This window comes from Benincasa hispida, chromosome 2, assembly GCF_009727055.1.
Source record: "Benincasa hispida cultivar B227 chromosome 2, ASM972705v1, whole genome shotgun sequence".
In the NCBI taxonomy this organism is placed as follows: Eukaryota; Viridiplantae; Streptophyta; class Magnoliopsida; order Cucurbitales; family Cucurbitaceae; genus Benincasa; species Benincasa hispida.
Window position 1 is genome coordinate 42,717,364 of NC_052350.1, and position 21,346 is coordinate 42,738,709.

General features: G+C 29.2%; 1 protein-coding gene across 1 annotated transcript; it reads left to right on the forward strand.

The window, feature by feature from the left end:
- The first annotated feature begins 2,860 nt into the window (after positions 1–2,860).
- LOC120070691 (beta-glucosidase 12-like) lies at positions 2,861–16,703 on the forward strand. Its single transcript, XM_039022536.1, has 11 exons — positions 2,861–3,167; positions 3,260–3,329; positions 6,281–6,339; positions 6,558–6,633; positions 9,992–10,069; positions 10,806–10,893; positions 11,514–11,769; positions 12,342–12,457; positions 15,132–15,484; positions 16,152–16,260; positions 16,350–16,703. The coding sequence occupies exons 1-11, from the start codon at positions 3,015–3,017 to the stop codon at positions 16,516–16,518; spliced, it is 1,527 nt and encodes a 508-aa protein (XP_038878464.1). The 5' UTR covers positions 2,861–3,014; the 3' UTR covers positions 16,519–16,703.
- Positions 16,704–21,346: the final 4,643 nt, after the last annotated feature.

Consider the following 21,346-nt stretch of genomic DNA (forward strand, 5'->3'; position numbering starts at 1 on the left):
AATTGGTTGATACCCATTGTGTTTCAATTTTTGGATTCAAGTTTGTGAAGCTATTGAGGTGTTGTTTAGTGAAGTTGGAGTTTGTTTTAGCGAAATTTGGTAAGTTTTATGCTTTGATGACCCCCTTATGGATTAATTTTTGTTGTTGAGAAATTTTGGTAAAGTCATTTGGAAGTGTTTTTTTTACCAAGCTACATATGGATAATTTATTTGAGATATTGGTAGTGAAGTATGTATTTGATTCAAGCTTTAATTATGTAAGCCTAATTTCAAATATGATTAAGGGGTTGATTCAAGAATTTCATTCAAGATGAAGAAGAGTTTGGTTTGCTAATTATTTGGGCTTAAAATTGGAAGTTTGGAAGGTGAATTCGAATTGGATAACACCTTAGGTAAGGTTATCCAGAAATATTTTGTAATATTTGGGTGTTTGGATTTTGGCCTTAACTATTAATTTTAAAGCTTGGTTTATGTTTAGGCTTGATTAAGGATTCAAGAATTTCACAAAGATTCAATTGTTTTTTGGTTCGACCTAATATCAAGGTAAGTAATTTTACTACTGAACTGCCCACAGGTCAGGCATTAGATGTATGCTAATATGATAAATGTACGTTATGGCAGAATGTTAGCATGATAGACTAATAGTATAATATGATCAAAGTATGTTCTGGTACAAGATCTGAATTATTTATTTATACCAATAGACACTTGAATGCTAGTATGAGATGGTATGTGCTTCCATATGGTTGTATTTTATCTGATGATGTTGAGGTACACATGTATGTTGTAGAACCATGATGTGAAGGTATATGTGTATGTTGTAGAGCCATGATGCTGAGGTTTATATGTATGTCATAGATTCGTACAGTGATGATTGTGATGTTGAGACTGTGCAAATGTCCTTACTGATTAGTTAGATGCCCATTAGATTTTGTGTTTCCTTCGGATTCTCCAGTTTGTGTTTCCTTCAGGATTCACTAGTTTGTGTCTCCTTCGGGATTCACCAGAGGTAGTGGACATACTTAACTATAGTAGGATAAGACTCAGTCTCCTTCTTGTTTCATGTGCATATGTGTCCCATGAGGACTAGAGCAGTTTTTATGTTTCACCAGAGGTGGGTATCTAGAGGACATAGATGCCCAGTCTAACCCCAGTAGTGGGGTTACTTACTGAGTATTTTATACTCATTCTTTCTCATGTTGTTGTTTTAGGTAAGGGTAGAGATGCACTAACAATGGACAAGCGAAATTCGTGATCGAGCCACTCGGACTAGTTTTTACGCTTCCGCATCATGAAATTTAGAGTTCTTTTCATATTTCTCTTAACTTTTAGTTTTAATGTTTAAAACTTACTTTAAGAATCGTTTTTCAGACTCATTTACTATCCTTTATAATTTATGGGTACCCTATTATTGTTTTAGTATTTGAATTTAATGAAAGACTTTTGAACTTAGCTTATTTAACTAGCATTTATTTCTCCATAACTGAGTGTCGTTTTGAGTTCCATGCATGCATATATTTAGTAACAGCCTAACTTAAGTCCTAGGGGGTCGGGTCGTTACACATAAATTTTTATAGTGTAAGAAATACTTAAAAGAATTGATAGTGACTACCTAGACCAGCAAAGTATACCTTTATTTTTAATGACTTATAATCAATCATAAGTATTTTAAAGATTGTTTGGTTTTGAGCAATCTTATGTTTGGTGACCTCCAAGGAACTTTTCTAAAAAGCATATGAGTGAAAACAGTACATACTGGAAGGATCAACGTAAGTCTGCAATATAGTCTTCACTCTTAACAAGAAAATTTCTTGGCCCTCAGGCACCAAATCCTGATTCGATTCTAGAGATTGGGGTGTTACTGACACCTTATGAATTTTCTAGAAGGATGTTGTTTGGCAGTGGTTAGATAGATGGCAGTTGTAAGATTGTTGACCACCGTTGCTAATTTTCAACCATACTTCATAAAATATAGAACAAAAACAGAGAAATTTATTAGTAGATGTATATGATTTGAGTAAGAAAAAAATCCAAAATACTTGTCAATAATATTTGAAGTTTAATGTTTTGACAAAGGTGTAAGCATAAATAATTTTTATATGCTTAATTTCTTAAAAAAAACCAATATTAAATATGGATTTTATATTTGAATGATTTGGCTTTTTATATTCAAACCTTTGAAGCATCATTTCAAACCCTCGTGGTCTCCTCTGAATGAACTTTCAAATCTAAATGACCACTTAACAAAGGAAAATTATTTAAAAAGATAAAATTATTAAAAATATTTATAAATAATAGTAAAATATCACAGTATATCTGTAATAGATTGTGATAAACAACGATAGATTACTATCTGTGTTTATCATGTGTTATAATAGATACAGATAGTAGTTTATCGCTATCTATCGCAGATAAACAATACAATTTTATTATATTTGTAAATATTTTGATTCATTTTCTTATATTTAAAAATACCCGTTTAACAAAAATAAAAAAATAAAAAATAACTTGAGTATGCATTTAACTTCACCACGTTATTACTAAAACCAAATTTAGGCAATAAGCAAAAAGATCTGATTTACTAGGCACCTTTTGAACAGCCAACAAGACCAACGGTACAAAACAAAAACATCCATAAATAAAATATAAGATTATCCCTTCAAGCCAAAATAATAATAATAATAATAATAAATAAATAAATAAAAGGTTTTCCCATTTCCATTAGACACCCTTTAGTGGGTGTATCTGGTTCCATAAAAGTGACCAGTTAAAAATGGGAAAAAATAATTCAAAATTGGAATCTTCCAACTAGTTTTTAAATTATATTATTATGAAGAAATTTCAAAACCCTTTTAATTATTTTCCCTACTTTTGCATCTTTTTAAGTCTTTTTTTTTTTCATGACAAGACAACTATTTTATTTATTTATCTTTTATAATCATTCTTTGCTTGTTCTAATTGTTATAAACAAAGCTACTTATTGTAGTGGGTTTTATGTTTAAGAAGGAAAAATCATGGGTTTGAGAGGATATATTGTGGCAAAGCTTGTTGTTTTTATTCTTGTTGTTGGTGCAAGAGGAAACCCTAACTATGATGTTGAGTCCAATTTGAATAGAAATAGTTTCCCAAAAGGATTTGTTTTTGGGACTGCTTCATCAGCTTACCAAGTAAGTTTAAACTTTATAATGAATTAATTTGTAGCCTTTGTTTGGAATTATGAGTTGTTTCTTTGTTTAATTTGCTGTGTTGTAATTTTTAGTATGAAGGAGCTGCAAATGAAGATGGTAGAGGGCCTAGTATTTGGGATACCTTCACACACAAATATTCAGGTCTAGCCTTTCTCATCTCTTTCCATTATTCTTTTTCTAAGAGTCTAATTGTTTCTAGTTTTGTATACATGAATTCAATTTCTAACACCTCCTAGATAGTTCTTGATCATTTTTTTTTCCTTTTCCTCCATAATTTTAGTAATTTATCCTCTTCGACATGTTTATTATCGTGTATACGTAACTCACTAATTGTAATTTCAAAAGTGAACTTCACTTGATTACGTTTTTTGTTGTTTGTTTGTAATCGTACTAAAATTTGGGCCATACTATAAAATCTGTAATAAAAAAAAATTATTCCTATTGTGAAGGAGTACGATTGATAATTACGTGGGATCCACACCCTTGTTTTTAATCTTTTACATTATTTACCTTTTTCTATTTAGTTACCGTGTTTTAATTTATTAGAAATTTAAAAAGGGTATTATGGTAATCTTTTGTATTTCATTACGTTTGTTATGGAAGTAAACATCAATGGATTTTTTTTTTTATTACAATTGCAATGAAAAGTGGTGTAATTGTAATAAATTTCATTGATGGATCCATCATAAACATAATTGGTTTATTTTTTATTGCATTTACTTAGAATTATAAATTTTTCATATTTACTGTTACCTTTACCATTATCGTTACCATTACTATCTGTCCAATAATGATAATGGTAACGATAAAGATAAAAGTAACAATAACAAGTGTGACAGATTCATAATTCTTGTACTGTTACAATAATAATATATGTAACAGTAACAATAACAATAAAGATAGTAGGTTTCATGTAATTTTCAATTACAATCAGATTGAACACTCTTCATTTCTCAATTAGATTACATATTTTGATTTTAGATTTAGAGGCAAGTCCCACAGTTCATTATGATTACGAAATATAGATAAACAACAAGAAACATAATCAATTGGAGTCCACTTTTTACTTTACCATTGATGCTTCATGTTTCAATTGGGGTAAATGTGATCTAATACATTCAAAAGAATTCATTACTTTTGTGATTAGATCCATTAGATTGATACATGCTACAAATTCGTTACAGTTACAACAATTATTTTGATTATTAAATGCGGCGTTGAATCTTGTTCTCTTATTTTCTCTTATTATGGATTATTAAATTCACAGTAAACTAATAATTGACATTATATATAAAAAAAATTATGTAAAAATTCTCATTATCATACGATTATTCTAAATATCTCGAAACATTTTGATTTATAAATTTTAAGATATTTATATTTATAATAATATTATTTGAAAGTACTATATATTCATAATTACTTTCAAATCAGGTTGTCGACATGAGATGAGACAAAGTCCGACAAATATTATTTTATAATATTATACTTTTAATCTATTTATAATATAATATAAGATACATTCAAATTTGGAACATTATTTTAAAGGCAAAAGAGGTCTAAAGTTGAATTATAGTAAATTGTCCAAGTTGACCATTTTAGGCCAATAAATGATTTTATCTTATTTGATTATGTTGGGATTTTTCCTTTGAAAAATTTTCACATATAGAAAAAATGTCAAAATATTTTAGAAATAGCAAAAACAACAATGTTGGACATAGTATTAATGATAGGTTTCTATCAATTTCTATCATCGTTAGACACTAATAGACACCAATCAATCTTTATCAATGAAGATTAAATTTTGATATTTTGTATAAGAAATTTTCCTTATTTTTCTACTGAAAATCCTTGATAATTTTTTCTTATGATTAAATTAAATCACATCTTATGTCCTAAAGTTCTATATCTATTAATTTTCTTTTCCAAAAAAATCATATTTATTTCTCTTTTGATTTATAAATTTAGCTTCTAATTAAATTTTATATTGAAGAGAACTTTAACCCTTGTCAATGAATTTCCAAAAAAAGGGGAAAAACAACAATCTTTCAACAAAATATAATGGACATCCTTTTCTTGTGAGCTGTTTACAACTTTTGGTTCTTTTCTTTTTCTTTTTTGATCTTAATTGATTAATAGATATATATTAAGAAATATTTAAAACAAAGAATAATTATTGAGTTAGATCTCGAGGTTCTTAGTAGATCTTTTTCTTTTTCTTTTTTCTTTTTTTTTTTGTTCTAATGTCTTAATAAATCTAAATTTACCATTATTGATTAATAAAAAAATTAATATTATGGATTTAAAATAATTCTTTTACGTGTAAATAAAAAATTTCAATTTTTTATAAACTAAAATATTTTTAAATAGTTCTTTCATGTGACAAATGAAAAATCTTAAATTTTATAAACTAAAATAGAGTACAAACGAAACAGAATGCTTAATTTTTTTTCATAATCATTTTAGTTTTTAAATCAAAGTTTTAAAGTGGGAGTTAACTTAACGATAATACGTATATTTTTTTAAGAAAATTTTCAAAAGTAAAAATTTAAGAGCCTTTTTTTAAATAAATAAATAAATTGTTGACGATTTCAAGTACAATAATTGTAATGAATTGACACTATACTTTTAGTCTTTTTTTTTTTCTATAATAATAAGAAAAAGTTCAAATACTTTACCATTTCTTATTTTTTTAACCTACATTACCCAATAATAATATTATTATCAACTGGAACATAAATATACAAATAAGTCTTTAGAATAAAATAAAAACTTAATTTAAAAATACTATAAATTAAAAGATAATTGTTTTAAATTGTAAATTTTGATAAATATTTTTATGTATAACAAAATATCATTGTTTATTAGTGATAAATCATTATAGACATCTATTACTAGGTGATAGATTGCGATAGACATCTATTTGATACTGATAGATTTCGATCGCAGTCTATGATAATCGTCTTTTAAAAGATTGTGATATTTTACTATATTTATAAATAGTTTATCAATTTTTTAAATTTAAAAACATCTCTAAATTAAATCATTATCATAAAACTCTGACAATAAATATATATTGGGATGAATGGCAGGGAAGATTCAAGATGGGAGCAATGGAGATGTAGCTAATGATGCTTACCATCGCTATAAGGTAAAGTGCATGTGATATTATTCTTAATACAATAAATAAAATAATTAATTAGTTAATTTTCTTATTATTATTGGTTGTTTTTTAAATTTAGCGTAAATTTTATTCATATAATAATTTTAGCATGAGAGTTGTTATTCTGTAAAATATTATTTTCCTTTACAATTAATATATAATTGTCAGAATTTTGACTTTTCTATGATATTGGTGTGATGAAACAGGAAGATGTTGGGATTATGAAAGAGATGAATTTAGATGCTTATAGATTTTCAATTTCTTGGTCTAGAGTCCTTCCAAGTAAGTTACTTTTTTTTTTTCAATTATAATTTTTTAAGTACACATTAATATTAAAATAGTAAGTATTTAATGAAAAATCGAGTTTAAAACTGTAATACTTGAAATTATCAATATCAAATTAAAATAAAACTCACATGTCATGGATAAAATTGTAACATTTTAAAACCTAGGAAAAAATTAAAACCAAACTCAAAACTTAAGAACTAAAACTGTAACATTTTGAAATCTAGAGATGATATGAAAATTAGATCCAAAACCTAAGTACCAAAAAGTATTTTTGTTACGATCTAAGTTTAGGAGGATATGAATGAATCGAGATCACATCGAAGTGAGAGAGAATTGAAAGTTACTGCCTATACCAACAAGGTGTATATTATTTTTCGGTGACTAAATCATAGGAACTCCAAAATATGTTAAGCATGCTTAAGTAGGACCAATCCTATATTAGGTGACCTCCTGAGAATTTTCCTAGGATGCATGTGAGTGAGTACAAAGCTGTTAGAAAAAAAAACTTCCCACTACTACCGCACAAATAAGCAGAAAAATGACAAAGAAATTAAACGAAACCAATAAAATAGGAAACACAAGAATTTACGTAGAAAACTCTCAATTCAGAGAAAAACCACTATATGAAAAATTATTACAATGACAAAGAACAATTATTTCTCCAATCTCAATTACAAGAGCACTCTCTAAAAAAGGAACTTAACTAGTGTTAGCACACTAAACTTAAAGGGTTTCTAGCTGGGTAGTGTTTCTAATTGGGATGATTAAAAACCAATGGAATTTTCTTCCCGATCCCAATTACAAGAGCACTCTCTAAAAAAAGAACTTAATTAGAGTTAACACACTAAGCTTAAAGAATTTCGAACTGGGTAGTATTTCTAACTGAGACGATTGAAAACAAAAGGCATGGACTTTTTTTATAGGCTTGGAGAGCTCATGACTTTCCTAAGCTTTTTTTATGTAGGACACTCCCATAATTTTCCTAAACTTTTTAACCCAATAAATTCTACCTTGGCTTACCTTGCTGATATTTATGGTACAACTTCCACCTACTTGGTTCACCTGGAATCTCTGATACCACTTGATAGGGACAATAACCCTCATAAATCCTCATGGGCTTTTGGTTTCACCCCAAAAGGCCTCATACCAATGGAATTAGTTATCTTCACTTATATATCCCTGATCCTTCCCTTATCTAACCAATGTAAGACTTTGGTCGCATTCCCAACAATCCTCCCCTCGAACAAAGGACCATCAAGCATCCCCTTAATTAATCATCCATCCGTCTAACTCTTATCTAGACTAGCTCCTATTCACCCGAGCACACCACCTATCCAATAAAGTTCAACCACAAATCACAACATGATTACTTCCAAGGCTTTACTATACATTTTTGTTCAGCACTTGAGGATTCTACTGACATGGCTAAGTTAGGGGCGTGACTCTGATACTACTTGTTGGAAAAAAAAAAAAAACCCCACTTCTACCGCAGGAATAAACAGAAATATGACAAAGAAATTAAAAGGAAATCAATAAAATAGGAATACACAAGAATTTACATGGAAAACTTCTAACTCGGAGAAAAATCACAGCCCACCAAAAAGAAACCCACTATGTGAAAAAATGTTACAATCACACAGAAAAATTCTTTCCCACATCTCAATTATAAGAGTACTCTCTCAAAGCTTTTTACTACTACTCACACTTTTTTCCCACTCTCCAACTAGAGAATACGAAAGGAATTTAATTAGAGTTAACACACTAAGTTTAAAGTTTTTCTGACGGAGATGACTAAAAACCAAAGGCATGGACTCCTTTTCTAGGTTTGGAGCCCATGACTTTCCTAAATCTTTTGATGTGGGACATGTGCACTTCTAAAATTTTTCCAAAAAATCTAACAAAAGCATGTTGAAAGGACCAATGTTGATTTGTGGGGACAACTTTAACTTCTATAAGCATTCAAAACAAGTAAAGATGATGTATAGCTGGGTCGTAAGGCAATGGTAGGGTCAAGGCCATCAGATGCCGAATCCTAGACTTGTGGTGTTACAATTTTTTCTAATTTAATATTTTATTTTAAATAGAAAAAAACCCTCTCCCTCCCTTCTCCTCTCACTCTAGAAAAGCCACACAACTGTCACAATCTTCTTCTTCAATTTGGAAAAGAAAATAAAATGACCCTCTCCATGAAGTAACCTAAGTTTCCACCTCTTACAACTTTTTCTATCTCATATCCAAATTATTGATTCTTTTGAACATTCTTAATGAAATCTCAATCAAGATGAAGATTGAAATCGTATATTTTTCCCAAATTATACCTAATATTTTTTAATATTTATAAATCACATTACAATAACCTGAGATCCATGTAACAAAAATTTGAGGTAAGATTTGAAAAACTTTTGGATAAAATTTGAAAAGACGGAAGGATTTGGTATAAGATTTGAAAAGAATGCATAATATTTGGAAAAATATATAGAATCTTAGTATTCATCCTGGGTGAGCTGATTTCATGATAAATTCAAAAGAATCGATAGTTTGGATATAAGATGAAAAAATTAATTTTTTAATTTAAATCTCGATGGTTAATTTCGATCATGAAAATCGAAAAAAAAAATATTTCAACGAATTTTCTAAAAGCGTACTAGTTACGGAAGATGAATACATTTGAGCTTTAATTATGATAATTTCAACTTTTTCTTTCCCAACAAACCCACTGCCCCATCTCTTTCCCTCCCTTCACATCTGAGACTGAAAAAAAAATGAGAAACAACAAAGATCTAGTGCTAGTTTTGTTTGCAATAAATTTATAATAATTTCACTTTCATAATTAAATATTTCTAATTTTTAGGCCTTTTAAATCGAAATGAGTATGTATATATGAGAGAGATTTTAGTAATATATAAATAATATGGTTAAATATTATAATATTAAAATTACGTTTATTCATCAATTTAAAATTTTCAATTAATTGGTGATTTAACGTGATATCAAAATAGGACCTCCACTATTCAAGTCACTACAAAACTATTTCCTATTTAATTAGTATTGATTTTCAGTTAATATTGATTTCAATTATTGAAATTCTATATTATTCAAGCCCGACGATACAATATTAAAATTACCTTTATTCATTAATTTTAATTTTCAAAATTCCCGCAATGTTGCATATTAAATTTACTTTCATCCATTATCTTAAACTTATGAACTTTCGATCAATTAATGATTTAACACACATACTGGCGATGTAATATACTCGTTACTCATTAAAAAAAGATGTAGATATATAATTGCTTGTCAATTAAATTAGATCGAAGGCTTAATCTTAACCCAAACTCCTTTATTTTGACAGACGGAAAACTTAGTGGAGGAGTGAACCACAAAGGAATTGAATACTACAACAACCTTATCAATGAGTTACTAGCTAAAGGTTACAACATGATTACATAAAGCTTTCATTTCTCTATTTATTATAATATAACATTAGTATATTTTATATGTTGGAAAGTAATTCTAAAATATAGGTTAAAATCACTTTTATTATATTCAAAATCACTTGAAAAATGTATTTTAATTAAAATTAATTCTAATGGTATTAAAAAACATTTAAAAATATAAAATTAACTATTGAATTGGATTTCGAGTGATTAAAAGGTGTCTCATAATGATTTTAATTATGACAAGAGTGATTTTAATTATTTCAAAATCATTCTCTAACATGTAGTAAGAATTGTGAATAAAAACGGTTTGTAGTTAATATCATTTTATAAAATCAATTGATGATAAAGAGAATAACTCATATATATCTCTTTAAAGAATATCGTGAGATCTCTCGATTTTTTCAATATGATATCCACAACATATATAAATACGTGTTCTTAACCTCATATAAAAACAAGATAATCGAACGGCATAAGCAAACTACAAGATTAATGACAATTTTACTAAATTTTCACTCAAATGTTTTTTTTTAGTAAGATTAAATATACAACAAATGAAATTGTTTTTTTTTTTTACAAACTTTTTTTCTGTTTAAACAAAAATTTAGTAGAGGGTTAATTTTTTTTTAAGGCAATTAATGTGTCAAAGAACTCTTATGATTTCATTTGGTCAAGAAAATATAAGTTTAGTTCTTATTTGATTTATTATATATCTATGGAATGTAGGAATAAAGCCATTTATTACACTCTTCCATTGGGATCTTCCCCAAGCCTTAGAAGATAAATATGGTGGTTTTTTGAGCCCTCATATTATGTAAGTGATCTATGTTCATTTTTCATGGGTTTAATATCTAAATATTGTGTAAATAGAGGTGAAATTAGTGTCTATAAATAGTGAAGTTTTAAAACTAAAATTTAGCTTCTTCTTAGCTATGGAATAGCTTAAATATAATGTTAAAAAAATAAATATAGTTCAACTGACATATTGTTTGTACTTACAATTTTAAAGTGAGAAGTACGATTCTTCTAAAAAAATAATAATAAAACTCAAACTTTCAGAAGATTTTTTTTTTTTTTAGAAAAAGGAGAAAAATCACTTCAACTCATCATTGGAAAAAAAAGTATAAAATCCCAATCAAAATAACCATAGAAAACCAATACATATTAAAAATAATCCTTCTTAACTACACAAGCGCACACAAACCTTAGGCATAACATTTCAAAGCCATCACCTTTAACTATGGAGCATTATTTCACTACAGGTTGAAGTTTCACTTTTTGATATAATCCCCAATAAAATTACATTTTGATTAATTTTCTAAAGGTTAAATTTGTGTAGAAAAAACTTTTTTTTTTTTTTGTGTTATATGGTGAAAAAAATAGGCAGAAAAAAGAAACACAAAGAGGAAAATTTAATTTGTTGAATATAAAAAGGAATGATTTTCAAGATTATGCGGAACTTTGCTTCAAAGAATTTGGAGATAGAGTGAAGCATTGGATCACGTTAAACGAGCCATGGACGTATAGTATGGGAGGCTATGCACTAGGCAACTTTGCTCCAAATAGATGCTCCTCATGGCAGAACCTCAACTGTAGTGGTGGAAACGCTGCCACTGAACCATATCTTGCTACTCACAATCAAATTCTTGCTCATGCTGCTGCAGTCAAGCTTTACAGAGACAAATATCAGGTTATGCATTCGGTTATCTCCCGTATTAACTAATACTTCACATTTTCTATATAATTATTTTCAATGGGTTAAAACATATATATGCTCTCGATCAAGAGGTCAAAGACCTAAATCTCTCACTCCTAATGTTATGTTTAACTAAAAGATAATAATAAATGAATAATACTTGGGTGTACAACTTAAGCAACACCTTCTAATCACATAGATACTAAAGAATTTTTTTTAAAAAATACTTAAAAGTATAAAAAGAATATTTAGAGTGAAACTCGTGATATTTATTTTGTTAGAAAATGATACGTTAGGTCAGTGGATACACCCGAATACTTGTTGGATTTAGGATTACTTCCGTTTTTGAAGTATATTGAGTAATTGTAGGGTTGATAATTCTTAGAAGAGCAATCTCACCAAAATAATAATTATTATATAAAAGGAAGTTATGCATCAAAGAACTTTCTTCCTCAATCTTTCCATTATTTGTTATATTTAATGCTGAGTTTTGGTTTGAATTGTTATTATATTTAATCATATTATTTATATTTAAAAGCTGAGATGAGATTTGAATTTATTTGCAGAAATCTCAAAAGGGTTTGATAGGAATAACCTTAGTGTGTCATTGGTTTGTTCCAGTTTCAAATGTAAGAAGAGAGCGCAATGCTGCATATAGAGCTCTTGATTTCATGTTTGGTTGGTAAGTTTTTCTTTTCTTCTTTTTTCCATTTAAGTATTATATGTTTTATGAAAGTTTAATAAATAAATACGTTAAAATTCAATTTTAGTCCGCACTTTTAATAAATTATAAATTAAATCCCTCAATGTTAATTTTTCTTTTATTAAAATTGACTAAATAATAATTAGAATTTTCATGCCAAAAAAATATTATATGTAAATATGTTTTCACAAGTTTTAAATGCTAATAAATAAGAAAAAAAAAAATAAAACGAAAACACATAAACAAGTTGTGGGGATTCGATTTTAGTTTTCTTGAAAATACTTAGATTAAAATGAGACATTCGAAAGTACATAACCTAAAATTGAACAAACTTTGAAATATCGGGATCAAGATATATTTTAACCTAAATAAGAATCTAAAAAGACAAATAATTTTTTAGAAATGCTCACGAAGAGAGGTGGAGACCGAAAAATTCTTAATTTAATTTTACGGGGATTAGATTCTTCACGGAGAAAATTCTTCATTTGTTTTCTTTTCAATTTATTCACTTATTTTTAACCATTTATTTTCAACTAAATAATTTTTTTAACATTTTCTATTTTAGATTGGTCATTTATACTACAATTTTTTTAGTTAAATAAAATATTATGAAATCTCTAGCTAATAACATTTGTGTAAAAGATATTCTAAGTTTATGATATTAAAAAATCGACATGACTGTTTGCCATAATTAGGGTTGGCATTTGGTATCCCATCACATGCTACCCATTTATGGAATTTAATCATTTTGGTTTGAATATGAACTTTCACTTTCTTTTTAGTTGGATTTGATTGTCCGTCCACTATTGGCTATTTGATCATGGTTAATTTTTTTAACGAAAAAAAATTATTCAAGTCTGGTATGGTAATATTTTTTTTACTTTTATTTTTAAAAATTAAGTTTATATACGTCACTTTCATCTCTAAATTTTCTTTTGTTATCTACTTTTCATCAATTGTTTAAAAAACCAAATCAAATTTTAAAAACTAAAAAAAGTAATTTTCACAAAGATGTTTTTGTTATCCAATTTTTTTCTAAAAATTCAGCAAAGATATTTAAGAAAGATGCAAATTATTATAAGAATTGTGGATGAAATAAACTAAATTTTTAAAAATAAAAATAAAAAACCAAATAGTTGCCAAACTCGATCTTAACGATCAATAAAAGAGAAATTTGGAAGATTTTTTTCTCTTAAGATGGAGAGAAGTCATCTTTTTAATTCCCATACTTTGACCTTTTTTGCTTTTTCCTTTTTCTTTGAAGAATATCATAAATGAAAATTTAAATCAATGACTTGAAAACAAAGGCACATAGGGCTGGTTGACTACTTTAAGTATCTTTTAGGTTAGCTAAACCTATAATTTTGATGGAGTTAAATTAATATAAGCATTACCATTTTTTTTGGATGTTTTATTATTATTTTTTTTTTAGTATTATTTATTGTTGAGTTTAAGACCTCTTATTTTGATTTATTTAGTAATTTTTGCTTGCTTGATTTGACTGTGCCCATTGGTTAAAGAATTATTCAGGTTATTAGTAAGGCATTTTTTAGGCTAAATTAATCAGGAGTGTTTTAATGATGAATTTTTATTCCATCCTTTATTCTGACATATTAAGTTATGTTGATAATCATTTTAGTTGATTTTCAAAACTTCAAGTAGTCCGGGATTGTTGATGAAAATCTAATTAAGTCGGGCTAGATAATCAATTTAGTTTTTAGTTTTTGAAAACGTAATAAAGACAACTTCGTTCTACTTATGGATTTTATGTACTTTTATTGTGTATTTTTTTGGGATGTTTTAGAAAACAAAGGAAGTTATTAGAAATCATTTAAAATGAAAAGTTTTAATCAATTTTTAGTTTTTTAAGAAATAACAAATCTACTTTCAAGAAATATTGAGAAAACAAGTACACAAATTTTTTTTTTTAAAGGCACTGTTTAATAAACTTTGATTTTTTTGTTTTGTGTTTTTGAAAAGTAGACTTATAAACATTTTCCTACATAACTTTTTATATAGTGCTATCTACTTCGATTAATGTTTTCGAAAACCATATGCCAAGTTTTGAAAACTAGGCTTTTGAAAACTAAAATGAGTAGTTTTTAAGAATTTGCTTTTGTTTTTAAAATTCTTATTGAAAATTCAAATGTTTTTTTAATAGAAGTAAAATTCTTATTGAAAATTCAAATTTTTTTTTAATAAAAGTGAAAATATTATTTGAAAAATACGAAGAAAACAAACATAAAATTCAAAAATAGAAAACTAAGAATGAAATCGTTAACTATTATCAAACAAAAAGGATCATAATGGTATGCTGTTTTTCATTTTTTTTAAAAAAAAGCAAAAAAATAAATCAATGTGTCCTCATATAATTTGCTCCTTTATCCCACTTATAAAAAACTTTTGATATGCAAAGTTGAAAAAACCAAAAGCTACAATGCTAGCCATTGATACAATGTTTTTGTTCTTTGCATTTTCCTTCTAAAACATCAAGGCTTGTACACTCTTTTGAAAACAACTCAACAAACCCTAATAATTTAAAATCCATCCAAGCCAACTAAACTACAAACTCAAGAGAAGAAAATACCATTATAATTAATCTAATGTGTATATATATAGAGAGATCGTCAATGAAATTGCTCACAAAATGCAGGTTCATGGATCCATTAACGTTTGGAGATTATCCAAAGAGCATGAAATCCCTTGTTGGAAAGAGACTACCAACCTTCACAAAAGAGCAATCTGAGTTGGTGAAAGGGTCCTTTGATTTTCTTGGATTCAACTACTACACTGCCAATTATGCATCATACATGCCACCTCCCAATGCTAACCGTATTACCTACTTCTCCGATGCTCGTGCTACTCTCTCGACTGAGCATAACGGCATTCCGATCGGTCCAAAGGCAGCTTCCCCATGGCTTGCAATTTACCCTAGAGGCATTCGAGATGTACTTTTGTATATCAAAGCAAAGTACAATAATCCCCTCATCTATATTACAGAGAATGGTATGTTATTTATGAGTTCATAAAATAGTATGATTTCGTTCATTATAGCATTATCTTATCTTTTCAAGCATTCAACTATTTTTCTTCTTAGAATTGAATTGAAAACATGCTCTCATGCAAGTCAAAAAGTTTTTATTATGCAATACTTTTAGGTTAAATTATAAATTTAGTCTCTACGTGATTTGGAAGAAGTTAGAATTTAGTCACTATAGTTTTAACAGTTAGAATTTATTCCCTATAAATATTTGGAGAAAGTTAGAGTTTCGTCCCTATAATTTTAAAAGTTAGAAGTTAGTCCCTACCCTGGGGACAATTTATACACGATTTATCAAATCATAGGGCTATATTCTAATTATAAAACCATCAAGACTAAATTCTAACTTTCCCCAAATCATAGATACTGAATTTATAATTTACCTTAGATTTATTAATCCATCAACTTAAACATTTGAGTTCATGGATGATTAAACATGGTATCAAAGTACGATATTTTGTAATGACATTTTCTGTCCTAATTAAAATTGATTTTCACTTATTGGACATTCTATAAATTTTCAAGTTTACAATTGAGATAAAGTGTACGTATGCTAACCTATCAATTATGCTTTTAGATTGATTATATTACTGATTTTACCTATGTCTTATATATGTTTGGTTTCTATTGAAGGAGTTGATGAGTTTAACAATGCCACTCTCCCTTTAAAGGAAGCACTTGTGGACAACTTCAGAATTGATTACTATAAAGCTCATCTCTCTTTCCTACAAAAAGCGATTGAGTAAGCCTTTCAATACAACCTCTCTTTCTTCTCCTCCTCTCTTTTAGTCTCTCTCTAACAATTGAATATATGTTTGTAAATTCTTAAAGGGATGGTGTAAGAGTGAAAGGGTATTTTGCATGGTCGTTGTTGGACAACTTTGAATGGTCTAATGGCTACACAGTAAGATTTGGCATCAACTTTGTTGATTATAGAGATGGATTCAAGAGATACCCTAAACTCTCAGCTCATTGGTTCAAGAAGTTCCTCAAACACTAGAATTATTTGGTCAATATGGACTAAAGGCTAAAGGATGAGAGAGGTTTCTAATTCAAATGTGTGATATCCAAACCCTAATAAAAGAATGATATGGGTAAAATTTTGTCCACTTTCAATTGTATGAATCCAATAATGTTTGAACATGCACTACTTGAATATTAATAAAATGAAGCTCTCTAAAGCTCTATGATACTTTTTCAATGTTGATACTTGTTCTACATAGCTTTAAAGTGGAGACATTTCCTCTTCGATATCAATCTTTTCATCAATGAAGTATTTTTGTTAGGAAAAAAAAAGCTCTCGAAAGCTCATCTGTTGTTGATGTTGAAGATATGTCGAGGCATGAGTTACATTTATTTTTGTATGTCTAATCGTAGTAATTTGAAAATGAGGTACTAACAATTTTCGTCCATATACTAACGGTTTTCGTCCATATACTAATGATAATGTTAGAGATTTGGTGTTGACAATATTTTTTTTAAGGATGTTATGGCAGTTGTTCCTTGAGATGTTTGTCAACTTGTCCCTTGGATTGCCCTTTAGGATGTCTCTTCGATTGTTGATTCTATTGAATATATTTTTCTTATTTAAAAAATACTGGTGTGATATTTTGTAATGATTCTTTCCTTCTCGTTCTAAGCTAGGAAAATTTGGGATGGCTATCCTTTTACGATGTGCATATTTATGAATGTCTTGTTAAGGTTTAGGCTTACAACTTTGAAGTTAATTGTGCCACTTTGTGAGGTTGTCTGGAGTATGTTTTTCGTTGTATCAATTCTTGTGATTGTTAAGCTTTTGTTGCTGTCAATTTTGAGGTAGACTTTTGATCATATTGAATCATTCTATTGCATCTTGAAAATGAATTCACACACTTAGAGGAAGCGTAAGTATTCCATGTGAAGTGATTTTCATTTGAAGTTGGAAAGATAAATGTTCTTGTTTAGAAGGAATCTCATACTTAGGAAGAGCCTAAGTGTATCACTATAATTTCCTTTTATTTATAGATAAGTATAATATTTTAATTATTTGACTTTAAATTAGTGAAATCATCTTTCTTGGAAACATTGCCTTTCAGATGTAGGTGGTATTACACGGAACTGGATTACAAAACTTTGTGTTCAGTCTTTTAATATTTTTGTTTGTGCATTGCTTTATGACATTCAAATTGTTGTAACATTGTGTGTCGGATACATGTTTCAATTGGTATCAAAGTAGGTCATCATCAAATAAGATGACAACTTTTTTAAAGTCTTAGAAAGCCAATGATATCTGAATGGACACCTACTTAGATTGTTGTTCCAAATGTTGGGCATGCTCCTAAACACGAAATAGAATGCACTGAAGCTGGGGATTAAGCTTCTCTACGAAATTCTCGTCCACTCAATGCTATTTTTAATGGAGTTGTCAGAAATATATCCCATTTGATAAACACATGTATTTCAGCCAAGAAAGCTTGATACATTTCAGTTGTCGCATGTGGGGGAACCTTGAAAGTCATAATGTCCAGATTGATCTAGTTGTTGACTATCAAGTTTTAAAGCTTGAAAATGCTTGAAGATGAAACGATTGCCGAATTCAAAGTTCATTTACTTAATATAGGGAATGTGTAACAACCTCAAATTTCAACATTAAACTAGTCAATGAAAATTACCTTTCAACTAATTTTAGTAACTATAAAACTTTAGAAAAAATTTGGGAGCCAACAACGCTACCACAACAAAATAAAAATTTATTTAACACCTATTCAAAGAAATGCATACAGTAACATTTGATAAATTCTTCTCAACATATCTACAAGAATTTCTAGAAAATTAATATTCAAAACTTCTAAATCAAATCCAACAAAACTTGTTAAAATTAGCCAAGTCAATTTAATGACAATTTAAGCAAAATAAACTAGGACCTATTACAAAATTCCAGCTCAAGCCAACCAACTTGAATCTTCAACAAAGTTCAACATTCCAAAAGTTCGAAATGGAATAGACTCACAATGAAAGGAAACACACAATGACATAAATCCAAAACTGTATCTTTCTCAGGCTTCCTCCTTAGCATCTCCATGACCACAATACTCACCAGTATCTGTAAAATCTGGGAAGGGTCAGTATACACTTGTACTAGTAAGTAGCCTACACCTAAAGGGCCACAAAACAACATACATGTATCTATAGCAAACACACAACCAAAGAAGGTAACATTCACATCATGCAAAACTCGTGAATTCAATCATCATATGTAAGGCATACATAGTTTTAATCTAACTCCTCAAACTCACTAAACATCCCAGCTTAACTCTCACGAAACATTCTATACGAATTACTCAATACACGTTAAACCAGCTGATCATATCCAAGGCCACCAACATTCCTTACTGGCCCCAACTGACTTAATCTAGGGCCATCAACGCTTTTCGTCAACCCAATTGACTTCATCCAGAGCCATCGACGGTATATATTGGCTCTAATCGATATACTAGGGCCATCGACCTCTCTATTGACCCTAACTAATATTATACAAGGCCATTGGCCATTCTATCGACCCTAACTGACTCCACTAAGGCCATCGAAGTTCTCAAGAATTCTTGCGTGCATCCGTCTGTTAGTATGGCGACGTTGTACCTTAGCATCGCGGCACTAGTTTGATCATTATAAAAAAAGCATCGCGGCACCAGTTTGATCATTATAGAAAAAGCATCACGACACCAGTTTGATCATTATAAAAACATTTTTTAGCTGCCTAGGATTATCAGATACCATTTTGACCAAATACTACTAGGTTTCTCTCTACTTTCTTTTGTATTTTGAGTCCTAAATAGATCCAGGCAATTCCTCCTTGTTCCTCATGTCGATTATGGGCTAAGGAGGTAGTTCTAGTTTAGGCATGGAGTAGTTTTTCTCGATATTGTAACTTGTGAGATTTTGATCATTTTATTATAACTTCATGGATTTTCGTTCAATTCTTTTTCTATGTTCGGATGTATATGATTATATTTTTGTTTGATGTCGTATGATCAGTAACAAGGTATTGAATTACAATACATGATATATAATTGTGGTTTGATCTAAAGTAGCAAAGGGTTATATTAGCTTGTGAACTATTGCCTTTAATAGTGAATAATACTCTAATTGACCTAGGAATAATCATATTAAATATTGATTTAGGCTTTTCCTATTTGATATTCACCTTAGCATAATCCCAATCCTCAATACAGTTAGTCTAAATTAATTAGAATGCTTTTCATCTAATTAAATTGATTAATTAAATAATTTGAACTCTCATCTAGCTTTCATAGTTAAGTTACTAAGCTTAGACCATATATAAATTAATTCGATGAATCTATGATCAAGTTGCAATTCGAGGAATAACTCGGAAGCCTAGGCTAGACCATTTAATCATTTGAATTTAGTCTTTATTTATTTTTCTTGAAATTTAGTTTTTGTGCAATTGAAAAACCAATTCCAAAAGCCCTCTCAGTTATCTTGGATTGTAAATAGTTTAATAGAGAAATCTGACGGTTCCCCAAGTTTGACCCTAGCTACCACCACTACAGAGTTAGGTGTAAACGATTAATTTATTTGATCCAAAAGTAGGGGACAAATTTTATTGACTAGGAGACTAAGTTTTTTTCCTTTTCTTTTCTCAGTTTTTTTTCTTTCCTTTTCTCCTTTTCTTTTCTTTCAAAACAAAATCCAATAACATAAAAAAGAAAATAAAATAAAATAAACTGTTGGTGAAAAACTTTAAATAAATGAAAAACCAAGTTGTTTGAGAATCCCACTTGCTAGTTTTGTAACTTGGAGTCTCCTTTATACACCGCCACCTTTAGTTATGGGTTTGGGCCCCAAGGGTACCATGTTTTAGAGGGAGTGAGGAGATAGACAAAGGTGGGTTTAGTGGACATCCCATAGGCACGCCGCTGTCGTCCTTTCGATCGGGCGCGCATGTGTATGTGCGTGGAAATTATTTTCTATTAAAAATAATAATAAATTCATAGATTTATTTATTATTTATTATTATTTAAAAATAAAGAAATTTTCTTTATTCTTCAGTTTTCTCGCGCACGTTCAGTGGTTGTGCGCGTTATTCTCTCCATCAGTTTTGCGCAACCGTTGGCCTTCACAACTTATAAATACTGCCCGAATTTCTTCATTCTAAACACACAACAATTTTCTCTCTTCTCTGTTTACTCCTTCGTCTTACAGACGAAAGACTTCCCTCTATTCTTTCTTCTCATTTTACGTTTTTGAGTAATTTACATCTTTATGGGAGTAAGTATTCCGATCGGTGCCGGTGTAGCTCTGATCAAAGCAGATTTGATTTTTGTAGGCTATTTTATTATGAAGATGGCATGGCCTTAGTTGAACTGCTTGCACAAGGGGTAGAGCCGCAAAACGTCTTAAAGGGAGTGAGCTCTACGACTCAACCTGTAATCGATTTTTGTTTTGTAGGTTAATTTTCAACATCAGGCGTCGTTTGTTTGCAATTGTTTTTTGTCCACCAAAGGTAGTTGTTCCTCATAGTACAAAATGACAGATGACGAGTCTATGGAGGCCTAGTCTCATGAATTGCATAAGCGAAGTTATGTCCTTGAATGAGCAATTTCAAGTTGATGTTATTATTGACAAATTGCCTCTATTGTGGAAGGACTTTAAGAATACCTTGAGGAATAAGACCAAAGAGTTCTCCTTGGAGAGTCTAATCACCTGCTTGAGGATTGAGAAAGAGGCCTAGAAGTAGGACTAAAGGGAGGAGATAAACATAGTACCGAGACAACCCACCTCAGCTGCTGTGAAACCTGACCAAAAGCAAAAGGGAACCAAGAGAAAAG